Consider the following 24,309-nt stretch of genomic DNA (forward strand, 5'->3'; position numbering starts at 1 on the left):
TACTCCTCCATGAGTAGAAGAAACAGTTAACCTCTAACTCAGCACATGCCTTGGCTTGCTCCTGGTAGCAGTTAGCCATCACGGAAGAGTGGTGTTCTGCAGGCAATCTGCATCAGCAACACCAACGAAAGCTGCACTGAAGCTCTCCCTCCCAATGGCATGCCTGGGGGCTTCACAGCACATCCATGCAATGGAGAACTTCTCAGATAGGAGGTAGTGTCACTCTTCAAGCCTCTAGAAACATCTTTGGCCTCTACAAAACATGATTCTAAGACATGGCGTGATCCCTGAAGCCTGCTTTTAGCCCTGCAAGCTTGATGTGAAAGTACTGCTTTTCCACATGAGAAAAACAGTGGTGCCTGAAGACTTCCAAAGTCATCCAGCAATGTCCCCCCTATTCAACCACTCACACACCCAGCAGCTATGCCCAGATTTCATTCCCAGATGACAGGAAAAGAAATGAGAAAATCCACAACACTCTGCTAGAGAAACAGCTCTCTCCCAGACATGGGAAAGCATTCATTATCCAATCAGCACTAACAGGTATGTGGAAACAGCAACTGTTTCCACACATGCAACTTCCCAGGAAACCATCAAGTGCAAGTCAGCAAGGCGAAACAAGGTATATTACAGCCAGCCTCACCCATCCTGGACTGGATTATTTTTATTTATTTAAACTTTAAAAAGATATTGGTAGAAAAATACTACAAGAGAATGAGAAGTATCTACAGTAACAGGCACCACCTCTCAGCTCTAGCTCTTCCTCTGTATGAAAAACTGCATTATTGCAGAACTTGTTCCTTTTTTTCCATTTTGGAGAACTAAAGAGTGTTAAGGGTCTGGCTTTTGTTCTTCACAGGAGGTGACACCAACCATGACTGACACAGGAGTTGTCTGAAGACTTAGATAAATGTCTTAGTAAGGATGTCTTCCTGCTGCTGGTGGTGCAGGGTTCCAATGCCAACTGCTGGGGCTGGTAAAGGAGGTCTGCTTACAAGGCAGAGCTGTAATTGGAGTCAGGAGGAAATTATTAATGAAACATAAACATAGGATCACATCTCAAGGTCCTCTGATGCCATGGTGTCTGCTGTCAGATACTGAGCAGTCCCAGCTAGGAGTAATGCAGGAAGTTATCCTGCATCTCCCAAAGACCATGTCTCCAAGAACACTGTAGTGCAGACTCTGCCAGAGTAAATAGCAGTTTTGGGTTCTCCTCCTACACACTTTAAGCCTGCTGTTTCCTACCTGTGATCTTTCATTATCCCATCTACTCTGACTAAACACCAGGTAAAATAAAGCTCCAGTCCTGCTCACCTCCACTAAATGGTGCTATAAAGAGTAAACTGACAGAGGGGAGACTTAGATTAGATCTTAGTCAGAAGTTCTTCTCTGTGAGGGTGGTGAGGCACAGCTTGCCCAGAGAAGCTGTGGCTGCCCCATCCCTCACAGCATTCAAGGCCAGGTTGGATGGGGCTTGGAAACCTGGTCTAGTGGATGGTGTCCCTACCCATGGTGGGGGTTGGAATTAGATGAGGTTTAACATCCCTTTTGACCCAAACTCTTATGTGATTCTAGAAGCAGCTTAAATTAGAACACAAATTTAGTTTAGGCATCAGGATTAGTTTTTTTGTTTAAGCACCACATAAGTTTCCATTCAAGAAGAACTTCCAACTTCCTTTTAAAAACTAAAACACCATGGGGACATCTTACCTTAAGGCCCAGCTGCTTTTCAAACCGTGGTGACACAAAAGACCATGGGCCCATGTTCTCTGGTTCTTCCTGACTCCAAATGAAAGCTAAAGGAAGGATAAGGGTACATTACAAACACTCAGATTTATCTTCTGAGCAGCTCAAGAAGAATAGCTTTGTCTTTTGCAGCACCTCTGCCTTTTGTGTTTTGGCATTATCTGTGCAATCAAGGATTGCCAGATTAAATTCCCTTGCAGGTCACAGCTTGTTAAAGTTAAACCAAAAGTAAATCCACCATTAGGGTGTGGATATATTCTGCTTTTCTACTGCCATTTTCAAAAGCTGCTTAAAGGACTGGACTGCAAATACCAATGCAAAACCTGCTCAAAATGCTTCTCCTAGATTTTTAGTAGTGCTTTATGGAAGGTAAGGAAAAGCTTTTTTTAGCACAAGTGGTAAATATCTGTATTATCTCAGTGCAGAAACACCAAATGTATGGGAGGACAGATCGAAGAGGTAAAAGCCACTACAACTCTTCATCCTAAAAGGCAGGCAACAGATTTAGTTCAGTGCTTCAAAGACTGTAGAAACCCAAAGGTAACCATCTCGCTGACCTTTTGCACGACTGTATTTGCCCAGCTCTTGCTGTAGAGCTTCCAGGGGGAAAGGACACAGTTCTTCAAGTCTCAGAATAGCCACATTGTGCTGTTGCTGTCCTAGTGTCTCTCTCTGCTTCACCAAAGCATAGTAGTGCTTACCAGAACAGAGCACCAGGCGGGTGACACTAAAGGGAAGTAAGAATGTTTCCAAGTTTAGCATTTTACGGATACTCTGTGCAGAATATTTTCACTCTTTCAATAAAAACAACCTGCAAAACTTTAAAGACAACTTTACTGCTATCCTAGACCACCTTTTCTTTTCTTTGCCTTCCCCTCCCTCCTACTCCCCTCCAACAGCTGACCAACTACCCTTTGGGAGCAGTATGCCAAAGCCCGGAGTTCCTGTTTTGTCAGTAGCCCTGAGAAAGTTACGGTACAGTGGGATTTATCTCTCTTAGCTTTAACAACCTAAAAATTAACCACATAGTCGAAGCTACTCATCTATGCGCTCTCTCTACAGAATAAACCAGAGAGGAAGAGAAGCACCTCCAAAGGACAGCTCTTTTCCATGCCTGCTGGAGACACACAGTACCTTCCAGCAATGAGTGAGGTCCTGGCTGCCTGAACAAAAGCAAGGAGCAACTTCAAAAGCAACTTCACCACACCACTTCAAGACACTTAAGATACTTCCAGCCTTTTGGCTGTGGCTGAGGATGCAAACATCAAGGATGCTGTCAGACTTGGGTACCACTGGGACAAGGACCAGGTAAGAACCTTAGGAGGTAAAAAAAATGCCCAAAGGCCACAACTGCCCACTGTGAATAGGATTCTCTAATATCCAAAGGGAGATGCACAGGCAAAAGTTATTATTGCCTTCACTTCATCAGCCCGGGTGTTCCAATAGCACAAGAATTCTGCACCTCTTCCTCACATCACAGCTGTTCCCAGTGACTGTCAGCTAATGGACACAGCATAGAACATCACCATCGGATTAAGAACTATGGTCACAACTCCACAGCAGCAAGAGCTGAAGTCCAGGACACCTTACTATTGTGCAGACAGGTAGGGTAACTACCAGCAAGTAAGCAGAAGAAAAGGAAAGAAACAAGTAAAAACTAAGTCACCCCCTGTAAAACAACATTTTCCCGTGAAGTCACCTCTTTCATAGCACTTCAGACTTGAGCTGTTAGGTAAGACAAATGGAAAGGACATCCTTTCTGAGCTTTTCCTCTCAGGAAGTACAGCTACCTTTTAGGATCTACTGAGGAGTCACCAATGACAGGTTTGAATGTTGTCCTCGGAGCCATTTCTTCAACACTCGATACAGCAGCCTGCATGGGCGAGAGCTGGAAGTTACCAAATCTTACTGCTTCTTCCCTCAGGCCACAGCTGGGGAGAGGATACCGAGACAGGATTTTGGTAAGTACAAAAGATAGTGTCTTCCCTCTCCCTCCTATTCCCACTGATGAAAGGTGAGATGGTAAGATTCTCAAGAACACCACCAGATCTAGAGTCAACCTTACTTCTGGCTCACATCTACCCAGCTTTAATAATTAACCTATCCAGCCCCAAACAGGCAAAACCCCATTGATCTGACCCCAAAACAGAGGGAGAACAAACTGGAAGAGAACACTGAGAAGGAGGAAGAAGAAGAGGAAAAACAAAATGGAAAAAAGTTTTCAGCTTACAGGGAGCCTGAGTAATACTTTTGGAGAAGCAACAATGAGAGGTTTCCTGAAGTTTCGGACCATTTGCCGCCGGAGTAAATGGAAATACTGTGCTGGGGTGGTGGGATGGACAACTGACATGTTCACCTGGTCTCCATCAACTCCCTCTTCTGAGCTGTCACACATCTGTACAAGGGGAACACAGCAATACCTTGTCAAGAAGCAAGCAGCGAGCCAAATACACAAGAGAGAATCCAGGCACATAAGGCACACTGACTAGCATTAGGGTAGAAGAGCAAATAGCCCAGCTCAGACATTGATTGCAAGGGAAGAACAACCTCAAGAGAAGAAACGGCTTCAGACAATTTAACTGTAAGATTGTATCTGAACTGCCTCCTTCCAGCACACTGTAACCAGGGCATGACAGTTTTCCTAAGTGGTGAGGTCATGACTTCTTCCTCAGAACAGCAACATTCCTTTAAACATGCTCAACCCCTCCTTAAGCCATTACTCAGAGAAGAAGGGTTTCATTTACGTACTGTAGTCATAAGGGCACAACGGTGGATATTTAGTTCAGTGTTTTTTAAAACGTGACACAAGTTTACTAACTGATATTTAATAGTGTCCAGCATCTGCTTGTATGATCTATGAATGGTTGCTCAAAAGGGTGACTGACTGTTTTGGATGCCAACCCCAAAAATGTTTTCTATTAGAAGTGCTCATTAGAGGTCTGCTGCTAGCACTACAGCAATTCCGGCTTGCTACTGGACTCTGTGAACAGTGACATTGCTGAGGAGCAGCAATGAGTACAAGGACAGTGGGCAGTACTGATGCATGTGGCACTAGGACTGTCTGCAGAGGGCACAGTGCCTCTGCAAGCACTATGCAGATCTCATTTTAGGAAACCTCATGTTGCCACACACCAAAGCTGCTTCCTCACCGCATCTAGACCTACACCTTTCCATCACAGTTTCTGTTCTTCCTCCACTTTCATCCCAGACTGTTCCTATCTCATCATGATGGTATGAATCTGGTGTATCACCAGCTTCTGGTGTCACTAGCAGGTACATCAGGAATGGGACATTTTGCAGCAAGACTTACAGAGCACTGATTGCCAGTCCTGTGATAGGGGATATGTGAACCTAAAAGGTGCGGTGGGGTACCTGTAGGAACCGTTCCATCCGGCAGGACGAGTGCTCAGGGCCTGCACCATCATAGCCATGGGGAAGTAGAATCACTATCCCACTCTGCAGAAGCCATTTGGCTTCACCTAAAAACACACAATGAGGAGGAAGGAAAACATGATTTCCACAGAACATACAGCTACAAAACACATAAATTTGCATAAACTACTCAGGTTTTAGTACTCAGCTAATTTCCACATCATTAGCTACAAGCCTGAAGCACGCTGCTGGTGTTTTGCCATGGGATTCCCAACAGTGAAACCGCACATATAGAATGACCTGACATTATCATGTAACTTTGGGCTTCCAGAAGACCAAGCTACTTCGGCAATTACACTCCAATCCAGAAGGTAACTCATCCCAGCCTCAAACACATGGTGAAGGCAGGTGGGCTAAGGCAGCCTCTGAGTTTCCATCTGTGATTACAGAGGGAGTGCAGATGCCTAACTGAGGCTAGATGCCAGAACTCTGGGAACTTACATACAAATATCCTACTCCAGAAACACCTTTGCATTTCCTCAGCATGTTCCAGGTCAGAGACATCTATCTGACCACTCAGAAAAGACGCTACAGTCAAACTCAGAGGCTGGCTGTAAGTCATTGTTGTGGGGTTGGTTTGTTTTAAATAATCACTATTTTTCCGGATGCCTTGTGACGAAAAGGTTCAGCCTAAAAAGCTATCAACCATATACACACAGTAAAATAAAACTGGGGGGGAGGGAAGGGGGGCGCTGGGAAGAAAGGCTGTTAATATAATCAACCGTCCTTCTGGAAGGACTGTTTCTGCCAAGGGTGGGTGACTTTCATTTTAAATGAACTGTCTTCAGAGAAAAGCTGCACAGAAGTCAGGACTCACAGGCTCACAAGACTTTTTGAGAAAACAGAATTCTTTTCTCAACATGATGCCCTTTTACTTTAAAGATTAAGTGTTTTCTAAAAATGTGCTTAGAAAACAATTTTTAAATACGTTAGCTCCTTGTCCACTCACCTCCAGAGATGAAAGTGTCAAATATAATCTGGGCTCCATTAAAGAAGTCTCCAAATTGAGCTTCCCAAATTGGCAGTAACTTAGGGCTCTCAATACTCATTCCATATTCAAAACCAAGCACAGCTTCTTCAGACAAGGGACTGTTACTCACCTAACAAAAGGAAATTGTTGGGAAAGGTGGGTGAGGAAAAAGACAATCCCAGGTTAAGAACCTTTGGGACCAGGCACATCAGTGCTAAGCACACTGAGGACACACACTCCTAAAGGCAATTGATGGTCACCTCTTGGTTTTGCTTTTGAATGAAGACACTGAGGGGAAAAGAATAACAGCTGATCTCTCAAGAAAAAGCAAAACCCCTTGTTAAATATTTAAGAAGGATAACTACAAAGGGGACCTGACAGTTTCTACTCTCTGTATCTGTCGGTTGCCAAAACATACAGGCTACCTACATGTCTCAGCAGCTTTGATATACACATTCTCTTTCAGCATAACTTGAAGCAGGTTGTCTTGTGGACCACAGAACCTACCTCTAGGAAACCTTTCTGGTCTGGGGACATATGATTCAGAGGAATGTAGGTATCATCTGTTTCTTGGCAAACCAGCATCGCATGGCGTTGGCTAAAGGTTCCTCTGCCAACATCTTGTCCGCTTAGTCTAACATTAAACCCTTGCCAAGCAATAAAACAACACACTGGATTAGCAAGTCATGTAAAAAGAAAACATGCAGAACAACAACTTCCCACTTCTAAAATATTACTTCTCTTGCTATGTCTCTTCTTTGATTTCCCCTCATCAGCAACATCAAATACAAGATAGAATTCTTATCCAGCAGCAGCTCCAACTCCCAAGATGTGGGATGTGCCTACAGAGATGCTCAGACACTTCTCTTTTCTCCTCTCTGCAGCCAAGAATTACTTTGTGGTAAATGGTTCAATTTACTGAAGCAAACTGCAAGAAGTGTGTACTCTGTATCATATGTAAATGGAGATATGAATTCAGGCTAGAGCAGATGGAAAAGAAGTAGCAGCATGAAACACCCTCTAGAAGTACCTGGGAGGCCCCATTGATGGCAGCTGCATCGCTCATGTGCTTATCTCTACACATAGATGGTTTTGGGGAGTTTTGGGGGGGCAGCAATAATTCTTTAAGACATTTAGTACTCAGTCCACAATTAGTGACATACAGGATTCATATTTACCTTCTACCTACTACCATGCAAATGCTAATTGCCAAATTTATATCAATCAGATCAATCTTTAGACTTAGAACACACTAAGAAGTATAAAGTTAGACTTCAATGACATCAAAGCACATGGCCTGCTGTCTCGATGTCTCTTACCTTGGCACAGCAGAGAACCAAATGCTAAAGTTTCAGCTGTTGCCCAGTCCAGCTTTTTTCCTTCCTCCATTTTCCGAACTCTTGACTAAACAAGTAAACAATACAGAAAAGTTACTCTATTGGCTTTTTCCACCTGTAGCTCTTCTGGTGGCACAGATCAATAGTAGAAACTAAGAAAGAAATAACATGCCATATAGAGAAATGCTGTATTCCTGCAGCCACCTTAGGAATGGAATACACACTGTCTTAGTTCAGCTCATCTTGCAGCAGGTTGCCCTCTATGATCCTGAGGATCACCGAGCCATGGATGACCCCTGTGTTCACTTACCAGTCAACACATTGTGAATTGACAAATGAGATCTTAGTCTGAAACTACTAAAAATCTCAGCACAGAGTGTGCTTGACAGACTTTTGGTTTCCCTGGTTAGCAGTGAGGAAGGACACCAGGCCTATGTATTTCAGTCTCCAGTATTTTGCTCTGTTCTTGCCTGCAGAAATGCAGGCAAAAAAATCATAAGAACATCAGTCATCCCAAATACCCAACTCACGGCCTCTCTGCAGCTGCCAACCAGGCACCTGCATGTGGTCAGCACCCATCAAAGAGAAATGTTTACAGCCCCAAACCAATCCAATTCCTGCACACCCACTTAGTAGCTATCAAAAGCTGTCTGTCAAACTTGGCCATGTGCTTATGCTTATGTTTGTATATACAAAACATGAACACTCACTACTGGCTTTAGGAACTGTGTGCACTGTAACAAAGTTACTGATTCATTCTCTCATAAGCCACTCATTATAACCATAGAGTACATCATAGAATCAGAGAATTATAAAAACCTAGAATGGTTTGGGTTGGAAAGCACCTTTAAAGCTCATGTAGTCCAACCCCCCTGCAGTAAGCAGGGACATCTTCAACTAGATAACTATATACATGAACTAGATAACTATATAAACTATAGTAACTGATCATAATAGCTTCTATTATTTGTGTTTTCTATAGCTTTTTTCTTCATTGCAACCAAATATGGTTGAAATAACAAAAGTATGCGGTCAGATCTGGAGGAGAGGACATGTCTGTCTTCAAAAAAACAGAGGGAAAATGAAATAATCTCAGCTTTGAAAAGAGAGCAAGCTGTTTTTCCTAAAGAATACTATGTTATTCTCTAACTGGTAGCCTTGCAGTGTTTAGAGTTTTTTCTATAACAGGTTGTATCTTTGAGCATCAGGACTAGAAGCATCATTATGTTCTCTGGACCTGCGCATAGGTCTTCAGAAGATGGCTGTGCATCTGGATTTCTTCAGGCACCTCTACAGACTTGGCTCCAATAAACTGCAGCAGAGGTACAGGCATCCCTGTGTCCCAAGTTGTGATTGTAGCAGAAGGCTCGACGAAGCCTTTCCATTGAGCCTGCAGGTTGGTAGGAGGTGGACTAAATGAAGTTGTGTTGACGAGATGATCATTCAGTTTAGAGTAGTATGTCATCTTTATCTCAGACACTTCAACCTCAGTCATGAGCCCAGCAGCAATGAGGTGCTCTGCATACGTGTCCGGGATACTCTTACGTGATCTGTCAGGGAAGGAAACAAACTGCATACACATTGGGCCTGAAAACAGTAACACTGCAGAACAAGGAAATGCCATCTTACTACTGTCACGTACTGCAGAAAACTAAAATAAAGTATGTCCTGGTACATTATACTCATTTACATCAAATTTGCTTTCCTGGCACCTCCAGAAAGATAACAATTCTCTCTTGGATATGTGCTCTCCTTTATTTTAAAAAGTGCTCTCCTTTATTTTAAAAGGTGCCTGTAGTTCACAGCTAGAGGTATAAAGAAGCCAAACAAATCCTCCCAGTTAGACTGACTCTGTGCTATCATGTGTATTTGCTTCAGGCAAATTGACAGTAGGATTTCAGTATTAGCTGAAAATCAAGCCATCCATCCCATAAATGCTTCACCTAAAACACCAGAATTCACTGGCCAGTAAATGTTCATGTGCATTTTAACCTGGGGATAAAGAAAGAACCTGAATACATTTAAATACTTGTCAAGATGAGTCCCCATTGGAACCAGCAGAACCAAGCAAAGATGAGACAAACATTGTACTGGCTTCCTGTCCCCTCTTCCACATTATCTACACAGAAGATAATGGGACACACAAGACATCTTTGCCTTCTGATTACTGGAAATCATGAACTTGAAATTCAAGGGCTATCTACAAGACTGCTCCCCAAGAGGCATCAAGCTGTATATTCAAGAACTCCCACCTTAGCCAAGGGCTGCTGACAGTGTAGCTCCACTTGCATAAATACTTGTCAGTAAGGCAAAGAATCTTCATTATACAGACATTCTTATTGTAGGAGCAGGTGTAGGCACAGGTAGGTTTTGGGTTCCCCATCAGGTGATGTTGCCCTTACCTGATGATTTTGTACATGCTGGGGTTTGTGAAGAACGGCTCATCAAGTTCATTGTGGCCCCACTGCCTGTAGCACAGCAAGTCAACTATTACATCCTTGCGGAACTGGCGCTGGTACTCGACAGCCAGTCGTGTGGCACGGACAACTTCTTCAGGATCATCGCCATTCACATGAATAACTGCGCATCCAACAATTTTACCTGCCAGGGAATCAAAACATAACAGTAATTGCACCCAACCCCTTCCAGAGAAAGCTGACATACACCTACTGTGCCAAAAACTACAGACAACTCATGTGCATGTATTTAACAGGAACAAATCTACAAAAGATGCTCTCTGTGACAAGAGCTAGGATAAGCTGTAGGAGTCTCCCCTGAGAGAAAGTGCAGTTAGTTCAAACTGTTGTACTTGTGATAGTTTGAGCACAACTTTTTTACCAGCACTAAATTCCCCTACACTTTCTCTACACAGTTCCTTCATCTTATTAATATGCATGGAGTATGTGGGGAATTGGAGTTTTGTTTCCTTCTTATCCTGATCTATCACTACTCTGAATTCAAAGCTGGAGAGGGACTTTTGACAAGGGCATATAGAGATAGGACAAGGGGGAATGGCTTTAAATTGGAAGAGGATAGATTTAGATATTAGGAAGAAGTTCTTCCCTGTGATGGTGGTGAAACATTGGCACAGGTTGCCCAGAGAAGCTGTGGCTGCCTCATTCCTGACAGTGTTCAAGGCCAGGTTGGACGGGGCTTGAGGCAACCTGCTCTAGTGGAAGGTGTCTCTGACCATGGCAGGGGGTTGGAACTGGATGAGCTTCAGGGTCTCTTCCAACCCAAACCATTCTGTGATTCTATGATGATTCTATGAATCTGATTCAACTATACATACCAATATCACTACAGTACAGAGATGATCTTCCTCTCTCTGGAGGAGTAGTATAGCCCAGCTGGTTATTAACAATCAAGTGGATGCTCCCACCAACTCTGAAATGTGGTAGATTAGAAAGGGTCAGTGTTTCAGGAACAATCCCTTGCCCAGAAAAAGCAGCATCACCATGAACCTACATTAGGGGAAGAAGATGCAAAAATCTCATTAGAAAACACTGGGGAACAGAAAAACAAATCCATAACTCATTAAGACAGACCTTTTAAGTTGAGCAGGTAGAACAGATGCAGTTTCAGCTAGATGCACTTCTTAACCCCTTTCAGACTTCCATTTTAATGATTTAAGAATTTACTTAGGCTTATTGCTAACACAAGGTCATAGCAGTCAACATCTGTACATGACTGCCTTATGTAATCCCTGCCTGGAGCTGACCTATAATCTGTTGTAGTTGCCCCACCAGTATATAGGTGACTGCAAGTATCGTGGCTACAGCAAAGCTGCAGCATTCAGTAGCAAGTCACTGACCACTGAATGAAACAGGGCCAGTCACCACAGCATTCACTACATGCTTTGCTTGAAAGTTAAATGCTGGTGAACTGGGACTAATGCCTACTCCCACCTGGTGGTAGCTCTTCTCCCATTTAATTTAAAAGGCAGTTAGCTGTGGTGGCTTACATGCAAAAGTGGTCTGTGAGGAAAAGCACATGTGGTTCTCAATGCAGAGTATTATTAAAATAAAGGAAGGTAGCAAAATCAGTTCTGAAAACCTTGAAGTAGAATTGTTTAAATGCCAGTGTCATCACACATGTCACCTGGAAATCTTCCTCACCCCCCTCTTTCTCCACAAAGGTGATCCCCGTTCTTGATACTCTACATTAATTCACTTTTGACTGATATTTCTATATACACCACCTCCTTTCACATGCTAGTCCAGGAAGTCTTACAAAGATCAGTTACAAATCATAAGCAAAATACCTGCAGGCAAATAACTTTGTCTCCAGGCTGTGCAGAGCTCTCTGGGGAATAATCTCCATCAAGCAGAGTCTGTTGCCTTCCTCGTGTCTTGCCCATGGCCACTGGATTGATGGCTTCTAAATGTGAGGGGTTAGGTAGCAAAGTGACATGCACAGGCCTGTGGGAACCGAAGTCAAGATCTACAGAAGACGTCAGGTGGGAAAGAACATCCCCAATGGCTGCAGAATTCTCTGGGAATTCACTCAAACCACGCATCTTCCGGAACATGAGCTGCATGGAAACACATTTGGTTAAAATGCCTTTTCAGATTCATTGACACATTGAAAGAAAAGCATTTGTAGGACCTACTCCTGAAATAGCAGGGTGCTTCTGGTAAGAACACATAAATCCCTTCATTAGAGTTCTTTTAACAGTCTCCTGCAGACATTTGGCTGAAGTGCTGACAGGAGGGGAAAACACTCTCACACAGCTAATTTTTATTACTCCAGCATTTGCAACATGACAAACTTCTGGAGTTTTATTTTATTGCAAATAAACCTGAAATAAAACAACTGCTAATGAGATTATAAATCTTTACCTCAGGTGGAAGATGAAGTAAACCTGTGAGAAGATTAAGTCTTCCACGATGAGGCATTCCAAGAATGATATCTGTCACCCCACTGTATGCACACATCTTGAACAACTCATGGAAGAAACCCATCATGCTCTCTGCTCCTTCACCACCATAACGCTTCACAGTGGCAAACTTTGTAGCTAAGAAGTGATCAAATTCCTATTAAAACCAGGAAAAGTTCAGCATTAGGCTATTTTAAGCAGTAGTCTTCTGTTTATAAAATTGAAATATAATGTTTGTACCTTTAAGGCATTCAAACCTAAGCACTCGCCTAGAAAGTCTCAGCTCATTCTCCACCCACACAGTCTAAGAGCAGAAGTCATGATGACTACAAGAAATCAGTGCTTCTCTTCTCTTGAGCAGAAAAATGTTGGATTGAGGACTAAACTTTCTCTATCTAACATGGAAGGAGATGCATGAACAAACACATCACCAGAGCAATTTACAAATTTCTTGATAGTTTAGCTATTTTAGGTCAAAATTAAGGAATGGTATTCTTTTACAGTATAGACCTTAACTATCCTGAGATGCAAAGAGCTGGGAAGCACAACTTTCCAGTTGATTACTAATAGACACAGTCCTTGGTACACAGGTTGAAGTATGCTTGAGAGAAGAAAAAGAAACCAATCCATATTTACATCATCTTCCCCTCACTTCACTCCACGCATCTACTCCTAGAGAACTCTCTAAGTGACAAAGTTTTGGAAGCACTGGATGTGTCTGTAGTGTTTTACAACTGAAGACTGAAAATAAACGAAGTCTGTAAGCAAAGACTCTGCCACAACCAAAGATCTGAGCCAACTGCTCAACACCTTCTACTTAAGCAACATTTAGTTCTAAGGAATAATGTATACAAAACTAATCACACATAGAAGCAGTTTTTCCTGTCAAGGTTAAATTCTCCACTTTAAGTATATTTCTGGACATACTGAAATCAAAATAGGGCTCATCAAGGTCCCAGTTTCAACATCCTGTGTCACCCTCAAGTTCCTCCAACTGCCAAAGAGGCAAGAAAAATACAAAATGTGCCATATATTTCTGTTTAGTCATTGGTAAATATTATATTTAACACTCCTTCCACTTGAAAAACTGGAAACAGGGACACCTTCACAGATCCTGCTCTTCCACCTTTCCATCCTTCTGGATAACACAGGGAAAAGGGGGTGGGGGGGCAGAAAGAAAAATATTCACACTACAGAAGCATTGAAATAAATTTTCTCTAAACATTTTGCAAGTACGTAAATTTCACTTCCCTACAGAATGCATTGAACAAATGCTCCTTTGCAGAAAAACACCTTTACCAGTGCTACACGGCTAACACCTCTGTCCAACTCTGTTTTGTTCTCCCAAAACCTTAAGAGACGTTATACTATAAAGGTAGTATACAGATTATCATGAGGGTGAAAGGAAAACAGAACAGCCACATGAAAGCACAAGATGTCACAGAGCTCTGCCCAACCTTCCCTTCCCAGCAGTAACATTTAATATAAGCTGTCAGATCAGGCTAAGATAATCTCACTTTTGAAGACTGATTACTCATGGATTTGGAGGGCCATTATTTGTGTCTCTGGATGATAAAGACCATGTGTTACAAGAATCCATATTACACACAGTACATGTTCTAATTAGTTCTAAAAGCCTTTGGGGTTTGGAACTGGCTTGAAATATTTTCCTAGAAATAATTTCCAAAGTAATCAATACAAACCAAAAGGTATCACTATTTGTTTCAATAATGGGTGCTAAGCAGGTACAGCAACAACCTCCACTAAGTGCTATACACTGCATTTGCGTATAGCACTTCTTCAAGCAAAACCTTGTACTTCTCCTCTTGCACACACTGTCGAAGCCTTTCAGGACAGTGACTGTTCTTTTCCTGCATGAATAATGTCTGGAGCAGTAAAGGGCTCATGACAAACTTCACGACTATCACAATCCAATAGTAGTGAACAAGGCACCTGGGACTCCAACATCAGTTTGCACAAGTGTTTCTTCTCTTCAGGTGTAAATGCTTCTTGTTTTAGCTCTTCAAACCTTTTAGCAAACCATTCTCTCTCCACCAAAGTTGGAAGCTGGCTTGTTTCTATGGAAATATGCCCACAGAATACATGGTCAAGGTAAGCCAACACATCCTCTAGGGAAGCCTCTTCTTTTCCCATGTTTAGAAGCCCTGGTGGGAAATAAATGTTTTTAGCTCTTTGGGGGAGGAGGGAGAAGCACTGAGACCAAAACTGTTGTCCTGCAATTACATTAACATTTTGAGTGTATAAATTAATGTCTTGTCTTCCTTTTCTTCACTTAAAAACAAAACTCAAATCATTTTATATGCACACTTCAGTGTTACTCAGATGAGGGTCTCTTGCTTATTTATGAGTAAGGTACTCAAAATCATGAGCTAAATTATGCTTATTTATGAGTAAGATGCTAAAAATTATTACGAGTAAAGTGCTCAAAATGTCTTTCTGAAAGAGTTTAACATGAATGACACAAAGCCCCTGTTTGTGTGACTCAGTACAGCACTCAGTACCTCATGGCTCAGACAGATGAGTTCCAATCCAGGTGCATCACAAGTACATAAGCACCTGTTTTGCAGATGGAGAAAATAAAACACAGAGAGAGACCCTCCTTGTTCAAGGCCACAGCAAAAATCTAAGAGATCTAAGAAAAGACAAGTTTTGACTTCTGCCCCAGTGCCCTGACAGCTTCACTACAGTGTTAAGTATTATAGTAGATCACAGAATATTACAGCAACACAAGAAATTAATGTATAACTTCAGGAGCTGTAAGAACAAGAACAAATTTTCATGATTTCCAAAGATGCTAGAAGGTAGCCACTCATTACACTATTTCTGCAACATATAAATAAGCTGAAGTTCACAATTTTCAGTCCAACAGTTCATTACTGATTGAACCACCACTCAATATTTGGCTGTTCTGCAGAGGCCATGGCCTCTCAATAAATCACCCCTGAAGAGAACATGCTGTGCTAAGGCTGCAGACATACCTGTAGTAATGAGAGGCCCCTGAAGAACATCAGCCAGTTTCTGGATTTCAGGTACCGCGTTCATAACAGCTTGGCCAGCAAACAGTGGGTTTATTTTGGCTGCCTTGTGGCCATGTTCAGCGTATGCAGTTATTAAACGAGCAAGAGCATGGTCAACTGAAACAAAAAGAAAGCAGAACAGTACCACACACGTGCTCATATTTCATCCATTTACAGCACGAACACAGGAGTAATCTGTCCACTGATAATCGTCAAGATTCTGTCTGCAAAGAAAGTTCTTCTAAGCAGTTTTCACCTTATCACCCCACAACAGCTCCCATCAAACTGCTAAATCTGCTCACCCATCCAATTCTCAAGTGAGTGCACTGATTTCCTGATTTCCCCCACAGCTCCCCTCACAGTTAGGCTCCTGAAAACATATGCAAAACTACTTCATTTTCATAGAATCATATCATAGCATCCCAGACTGGTTTGAGTTGGAAGGGACCTTAAAGCTCATCCAGCTCCAACCCCTGCCACAGACAGGAACACCTTTCACTAGAGCAGGTTGCTCCAAACCCCGTCCAACCTGGCCTTGAACACTGCCAGGGATGGGGCAGCCACAGCTTCTCTGGGCACCCTGTGCCAGTGCCTCAGCACCCTCATAGTAAAGAACTGCTTTCTTATATCTAACCTTAATCTCCCCTCTTCCAGTTTAAAGTTCCCCCTTGCCCCATTCTTACTTGCCCTTGTAAAAAGCCCCTCTACAGATTTCTTGTCAGCCCCTTTAGGCATCGGAAGCTGCTCTAAGGTCTCCCTGAAGCCTTTCATTCTCCAGGCTGAACAAGCCCAACTCTCAGCCTGTCTTCATATGATCATCCATAGGAAGTTTGCTTGGAATCTCTTTACAACAGGTACGTCCAACTTGAGAATGGTACACTACCAGTCTGCAAAGTCTTATTTCCTCAACCAACTCCATCATACCACTTAGGCTTTCCTGTTCCTTGCTGACAGGAGGATAACAATGTTAACAATAAGCCAGGTCCTATGAATTCAAACAACAAAAAAAGCCTGCATCTTCAGGAGCCACCACCCGACAGCACATGCATGTGCTGAGCCAGACATACTCAAAACTCTAATTTGCAGACATGTCTTTCAACACACACCAGCAACACACAGTTACAACCATTTCACATCAATGTCAAAAACAATACTGATATACGCAAAACTCAACCAACTGAAAGGTCATGTACACAGTGCTGCTGTCATAGAGCACATGTCACAGACCAGGTCGATAAACTGTACATCAGTCATAGCAAGAATCTGCTACAAATCAATGATATGACCCAGTTAATAAAGCATTTCTAATGTCCATGCTGATAAAAAAAGTGTGCTGACTGTATTGGGTCTGAAGACCTTCATTTTCCAAATCAATGTGATTACTGAGACCACTTAGTTATTTCCCCCATACTAATATTCCTGTTTCTGGCACTGCTATTACATTCACACAGTCAGCCTGTTCAAATCTGGTCCTTTTTGCTAGCAGGTTCCACAATTTAAGAGCAGAACCTTTTCATCTCCCACGTGCCAACAACACCTTATCAGCAAGAAAGTTCTTTAAAGCAACTGAAAATTATGATTTAACAATATATTAACCCTTTGCATGCTTAGCAAAGAGGCTGCTTACAGATGGGACTCAGGTCCAGGAGATAACAAACTGCTTGCACTCCTACTTGTATGCAACTGGCATAATTCCTACCAGAGCCTCCTGAAGTGTTAATGCAGGGATGACACTCCTACCCCTGAGACTTTTCTGCTTGAAGTTATTTTTCTACTATAAAACTGAGCTGAAAGCATCAACAGGAGACAGTTATCTGTACTCAGCAATTCAAATACTCAGCTAGTTCAAGCACCTCAGTGGGCTGGAGCAGCTCTGCTCTGGAGCCAGGCTGAGAGAGCTGGGCTGGGTCAGCCTGGAGAAGAGAAGGCTCCTTAGGGGGAGACCTTAGAGCAGCTCCAGTGCCTGAAGGGGCTACAGGAAACCTGGAGAGGGGCTTGGGACAAGGGCCTGTAGGGACAGGACAAGGGGAATGGCTTTAACCTGACAGAGGGGAGACTGAGATGAGCTCTTAGGCAGAAGCTCTTCCCTGTGAGGGTGCTGAGGCGCTGGCACAGGGTGCCCAGAGAAGCTGTGGCTGCCCCATCCCTGGCAGTGTTCAAGGCCAGGTTGGACACAGGGGCTTGGAGCAACCTGCTCTAGTGGAAGGTGTCCCTGCCTGTGGCAGGGGTTGGAGCTGGAGGAGGTTTAAGGTCCCTTCCAACTTGAATCACTCTTGGATTCTATTCATATAAACAAAGAAAACCACAGGGGCATGGTACGGGTACTGTTATGAGCAGTAAAACTCCAGACGAGCCCATGACTTGGTTAACTCCCGCAGCGGGTGCACTCACATTCAGTTCAGCCCCTGGAGCTGGGCTTGCTATCACCAGGCTTCCAGGGAACCAGCGCAAGCGGGCCGGATCCAAGCGCCCCCAGCCCCCTAAGTACAAAGCGCTTCAAACCGAAAGTTCAATCCCCTTGGAGCTGGAGCCCTTCAGGGTCCGCGGGGCCGTCGCCTCCCTTTGGCGAGCATGGGGCTGCCCAGCGGAGCCCGACCCACCCTGTGGTAACCCGGCTCCCTCCGAGCCGCGGCGGGACGAGCGGCACCCCGTCCCCGGGGCATGCCCTGCCGCCCTCGCCTCAGCGCAGTCCCGGTGGGAAGGGAGATGTGGACGGGGGTGTCCGACCTGCTCTGCCGCTCTCCGCGGCACCGCGCAGCTCTACCATCCGCCTGCTGACCGCTTTCCGCGGCTTGTAGCCGTAGACACCGCGCTCAGTGCGGTACCAACGCCTCAGGCCGCCCCGCCACAGAGCGCAACGCAGAGACCCCGCTGCCGCCATGGCTGCCCTCAGCCAACCGCCGGCCCCGCCGCCGCCACCACCCCCGAGAGAGGTGGAGCCGCCGCTTCCCGCCCCGCGCCCGCAGCCTGAGGGGGCCGGTCCGTGTGCACGTCCTCCGGCTCTGACCGCCCAGGTGCTTCTTGGAGCCTTTCAGCACCTTAGAATCCTAGAATCACAGAATGGTTTGGGCTGGAAAGGACCTTAAGATCATCCAGTTCCAACCCCTGCCATGGGCAGGGACACCTCACACTAAACCATGTCACCCAAGGCTTCATCCAACCTGGCCTTTAACACTGCCAGGGATGGAGCAACTGGTCAATTAATTCTCCACCACTGACTTAGTGACTTAAAGATTCACATGGTGGAAGCAAAGATACCATTAAAATAGGTGTAGCTGCTAATTAGATATTCTTTTTGTGGTCCAGCTCACTGCTGCCAGCCAAAAGCATTTCAGCCACACAGGCAGTGGTAGCTGCACTCAGAGAAAAGGACACGCTTCATTTTGGGAAGGAGTAATACCCCTTTGAACTCTCCAGAAATCAGAAGAGCCATGGAATATGCTGCAGGCTCAGGCAAGCAGAAAAGCTTGTAAGATATATTCAAGACAGCTCAGTTCGCTGCTACCAGACCCACAAGCACTGGGAGTTGTTCTCTCCAGCCTCTGCACCTACAGCCCCAGGTCTGAAGGATTCGAGCACAAACTGGTGTTACCTGCTGCATCAACTGCACTGCTGTAAATAAAGCAGCACAGGGATTAACTTGAGCTGAATATATAGCACAGCAGTAATTACTAAATTGAGTGGGGAGTAAGAATATCTAACCTGTTGAATTTACTGCTCCAAGTTGAGAGGAGATTCAGCACCAGCTTTTTACTCCTTCTCATCTAGAGCCTATTTACAGGTTTCTGATTTACAGGGAGAAAGGAAGGTAAAACTGACACAGGTGAAAACTCCAAACTCCCCCCACAGTTCCCAAGGAGTAATCAGCAGGCCAAGATCACAGCACTCAAGAAAAATGGGAAGCCTCCCCTCTCCACATGCAGGCAGACTCACCTTGAAACCTGTGTTACTGATGTACTCAAACACCAGAGCAGGGGTCTTTGACACTGGATCCTTGACCTTCAGGAGCGTATTCCAGCATGTCCCATCGAAAGTGCCTAAACTTCCTATGAAACGCTCTCCTGAAATGTATCACAGCTTAATCCTCAGTGTATGGTATGCTGGGGAGAGGTTAGATTGGGAAAGACATAATAACCTCATCTCCTCTGGAAAATCTACCAAAAAGAAGGCATGAGTTATAGAGAAACAAAGTTTTAACAAAATCTAAAAGCTTCATCTAAAGATTTCAGGTGCCTGTGAACCATTTCCAAACATGTGAATCAGAGCTCATTGAGTCATAGAATCCCAGACTGGTTTCTGTTGGAAGGGACCTTAAAGCTTATCCAGTTCCAAACCCCTGCCATGGGCAGCTTATCAGGTCACCCTGTGCCAGTGCCTCAGTGTAAAGAATTTCTTCCTAATGCTTAATCTCAGTCTCCCTCTTTCAGGTTAAAGCTATTCCCCCTTGTCCTGTCCCTACAGGCCCTTGTAGAAAAGTCTCGCTCCAGATTTCTTGCTGCCTCTTTAGGCACTGGGAGCTTCTCTAACATCTCCCTATGGCCTTCTCTTCTCCAGATCACAGAAGGACCATGAACAACCACAGGAGGACCAGAAAGTCACCAGGAATAGTCAGCATGGCCTCACCATGCTTGACCAGCTAACAAAGTGACTCGCCTAGAGGGGAGGGCAGTCGGTATTGTCCACTTGGACTTCAGTAAGGCCTTTGACATTGTCTCCCGTAAGATCCTTATAGACAAAATGTGGAGGTATGGGTTGGATGAGCAAGTAGTGTGGTGGATTGAAAACTGGTTGAATGGCTGGGCTCAGGGAGTGGTGATCAGCAATGCAAAGTCTACTTGGAGGCTAGAAACTAGCAGTGTATCCCAAGGGTCTGTAGTGCATCCAGTCCTGTTTAACATCTTCATTAATGATCTGGATGATGGGGGCAAAGTGTACCCTCAGAGCTTGCAGATGTAACAAAACTGGGAGGAGTTATGATACATGAAAGGGTATCCCTCTTGCTGTCATCCACGGGGACCTCAACTTGCCCGAGAAATGGGCCAAAAGCAGTATCATGGAGTTCAAAAAGAAGTGCAAAGTCCTGTGCCTGGGGAGGAACAACCCCATTCACAGAACATGCTGGGGATCCTGGTGGACACAAGGTTGAAGAGGAGCCAGCAATGTGCCCTTGATGCAAAGGAGGCAAATGGTATCTTAGGCTGCAAGTATTGCTAGCAGGTCCCCTGTACTCAGCATTGATGAGGCCACGCTTGGCTTCACGTGCACCCAGTTCTGGGCTCCTGAGTACAAGATAGAAATGGACATATTGCAGAGAGTCCAATGAAGGGCCATGAAGATGACGAAGAGATTGCAGCACCTCAGACATGAGAAAGGGCTGAGAGAGCTGGGACTGTTCAGCCTGGAGAAAAGAAGGCTCAGGGAATTTTATCAACCTATATAAATACCTGAAGAGAAGGTGTGAAGAGGATGGAGCCAGGCTCTTTTCAGTGGTACCCAGTGACAGGACCAGAGGCCATGGGCAAAAACTGAAACTCTGGAGGTTCCCTCTGAACATCAGGAAACACTTTGTCATTGTCAGGGTGACCAAGCACTGGCACAGGTTGCCCAGGGAGGTTGTGGAGCCTCCATCCTTGGAGAGATTCAAAAGCTGTGTGGACATGGTCCAGGGTTACTGGCTGTAAGTGGCGTGCTTGAGCAGTACGTTAGACCAGATAACTTCTGGAAGTCCCTTCCAACCCCAACCATCCTGTGGTTCTGTAAACTTTGTGTGAATGCAGGCCTGAGAAGTGGGAAGAACACAGGCAAGTTGCCTTTCCATAGGTCTGGTTGTGCTCATGAATCTATTTTGTAGACTGCCTTCACAACAAGGAATTCAAAGAGTATTTTTCCTTCCAATCAAACCATAGTTATATGCTTTAGGAACAGGTGGAACTGGATTTCACAACTGAATTGATTATGACAACTCATTTGGTCTCGAATTTAATGATATTCACAGTTCCTACAGAGGGGCCACTTGTGTTCCTTGAGGGCTGTATGGTTGTTTTTATGCAGATTTATAAAAGTCAATTTGGGAGAAAAAGAAAAGTTGATGACCTTTAAGACAAAAAGATACAGCCATAGAAGGACAGCTGACGTGGCCAACAGAATAAAGCATGGTAGAACTGACTTCACACATCGATTGTTTTCAAAGAATTTTAGAACAAAGGAACCTTGAAAAGAATGTTGCACCATTACATGATTTTGTGAAGGTCACAGTAGAGAGGCAGAAAAAGTGATATGGTTAAATATCTCCATTCTGTGCTTGGAGAAAAAGACAAATGTTGTAGGCAGATTGCATGATGATGAAATACATTTCCACAGCTCTTACGCAAACAGCAGTCAAATAGCAGGTATTGATGTGGGTTTGCATTCAACCAGATAGGTAGTTGAATATTTCCCAATTAGCACTGATAGGAATAGGATTAAACATTAAAAACCTCCCAAAGTTACAAAAGACTAAATGAAATTATTCAGTCACACAATGCGAATCTCAGAGTAGTAGTGGGCTATTTGCATATATTGGTTCACTAACCAGTTCCATCAAGTCTAAGAATGAGTTTATGGAACATATCTCATCAAGTCAACTTCTTGGTTTCGTTTCTGTGATTCAAAATTCAGTTAATAAAGATTTAAAGTACTTCTCAGACTTTTGCCAGAATAATCATTGTGTGTAGGACATGATAACACATGGCAAAAGCCTTGCTGTAACTTTATCTAGGTCAATGAGAGGTTTTGTTGACTTTAGTTCATGTCTAATGTGAGAAAGTGGCACCTATGCCAGGAGAAACACTGCTGCTAAGGGCATATGCTCTGGTTCTGCAAGGGAACTCTCCTGGCCTGCATCTTCTGGGACAGAGGGCCTGTCCTAGAGGATACTCCCATGTGAGGTTAATTCAGTACTACCTGACGTTCTGGCTAAGAAAACTAGATATGCTTCAAAATCAAGGTTTTATCTATGTCATTTTTATCTAAATCATATGTGGCTGACTACCTAGCAAAACTAAACTTGTAATACTCAACACGACTGCACTGTGCACTTGCAGCCCAGAAAAACAACCATATCCTGGTCTGCATCACAAAAAGTGTCACCAGCAAGTCAAGGGAGGGGATTCTCTCCCTCTACTCTGTTCTCATCCCTCCTGCAGTCCTGCATCTAGCTTTGAGGGCAACACGAAGGATGTGGAGCTGTAGGAGCAAGTCTACAGCAGGCCATGAAGAGAACCAGAGGGCTGGAGCACTTCTGCTATGGAAACAGGCTGAGGGATTTGGGATTGCTCAACCTGGAGAAGGCTCCAGGGAGAATTTAGAGAAGCTTCCAGTGCATAAAGGGGCTGATGAGAAATCTGGAGAGGGGCATTTTACAAGGTTATGTAGGGACAGGACAAGGTGGAATGGCTTTAAGCCGACAGAAGAGAATTTTAGATTAGGTATTAAGAAGAAGTTCTTCCCTGTGAGGGTGCTGAGGTGCTGGCACAGGGTGCCCAGAGAAGCTGTGGCTGCCCCATCCCAAGCAGTGGTCAAGACCAGGATGGATGGTGCTTGGAGCAACCTGCTCTAGTGGAAAGTGTCCCTGCCCATGGCAGGGGGTTGGAACTGGATGATCTTAAAGTCCTTTCCAACCCAAACCAGTCTGTGATTCTATGATTTTGTGAATATTTTAAGTACAATATCATTATCAGCTGAGAGTATTTCTAAAAGGACTGTAGTCCTTGACACTTCAGTAGTTACATCAACCTGAAAAAACTGCCCACAGATTAAGTCCTGACAAAGTCTGTCAGCTGGAGTTATGTGGTGAAGGAAGGTTATCTTGGATCTGAGGGTCAGTGTGGACTGAATATAAGCAAATGTGATTTATTTTTCAACAGGAAGACACAAGGTTGTACACCATGAAAGAGTATACAGACCAACGTGTAGCTTCTTTCTAGGAAACAGTGACTAGAAATAATCTCAAAAGTCATGGGAATAAAACAGATTGGTCTAAGAAAGTCACATAAATTTTAGATTACTTTGCAAAAAAGATCGTTTTCTGGATTTGGCTGTAAGGAAATACTGAGAACACCTACAGATTTTACATTAGGCCAGTATTGGCTCAACTGTGATTCTTTGCTGCATGCTGTGTGCATGTTTGGTGCCAGCAATTGAGGAAACATACAGAAAAAGCTGGGAAGAACTGCTTCAGGGAGTTAAAAAAAGGACAGACATGCTTTATAACCAAGACTCAGGAAGTGAGACCTACCTGGTTTTGATTTTGGTATGTTAGTAGATAAACTCAATTGGTACATACACAAATGAAAAAGGTACTTTATAAGGAAAAGTTTTCCAAGCTATCACACAAAAGCAAAACAAGGTTTATTTGCATGGTCTTTACAAAGCAGTTCCAACATAGTCATAGCTATGGGGGAATCATAGAATCACAGAGTGGTTTGGGTTGGAAGGGACCTTAAACCTCATCCAGTTCCAACCCCCTGCCACAGCTAGGGACACCTTCCACTAGAGCAGGTTGCTCCAAGCCCCATCCAACCTGGCCTTGAACACTGCCAGGGATGGGGCAGCTACAGTGTCTCAGGGCAACCCATGCCAGGGTCTCACCTCCCTCACAGTAAAACTTCTTCCTAATATCTAATGTGGTACAAATGTGGTACAAGTACAGAAGATTTTGTTTCCTTTCAAAACTGTAGTGGTAGCACATCTTACTTGCATTAGGAAAGGCAGCTATATCATGCTTCAAAAGAAAATAAGCCAATATTTCTTGACATTGAAACTGGTACTTAGGCCTAATATCATGTTGAGCCCACCTTTTCAAACCAAACCCCAAAAAAAGTATCTTTCAAAAGCATCCACTGGCAGGCTGCAGGATTGGTGCCTTTG

General features: G+C 44.0%; 1 protein-coding gene across 1 annotated transcript; it reads right to left on the reverse strand.

Annotated features, from left to right (window-relative positions):
• Positions 1-618: 618 nt before the first annotated feature.
• DHTKD1 (dehydrogenase E1 and transketolase domain containing 1) lies at positions 619-18,295 on the reverse strand. The gene is made up of 17 exons (XM_013127547.3): positions 18,130-18,295; positions 15,364-15,519; positions 14,318-14,529; positions 12,327-12,521; positions 11,750-12,019; positions 10,778-10,949; positions 9,888-10,086; positions 8,723-9,035; positions 7,468-7,552; positions 6,656-6,795; positions 6,128-6,278; positions 5,119-5,225; positions 3,977-4,141; positions 3,537-3,619; positions 2,304-2,473; positions 1,711-1,796; positions 619-1,004 (listed from the first exon to the last, which is right to left on the reverse strand). The coding sequence occupies exons 1-17, from the start codon at positions 18,281-18,283 to the stop codon at positions 903-905; spliced, it is 2,760 nt and encodes a 919-aa protein (XP_012983001.3). The 5' UTR covers positions 18,284-18,295; the 3' UTR covers positions 619-902.
• Between the last annotated feature and the right edge of the window lie 6,014 nt (positions 18,296-24,309).

This window comes from Melopsittacus undulatus, chromosome 5, assembly GCF_012275295.1.
Source record: "Melopsittacus undulatus isolate bMelUnd1 chromosome 5, bMelUnd1.mat.Z, whole genome shotgun sequence".
NCBI lineage: Eukaryota > Metazoa > Chordata > Aves > Psittaciformes > Psittaculidae > Melopsittacus > Melopsittacus undulatus.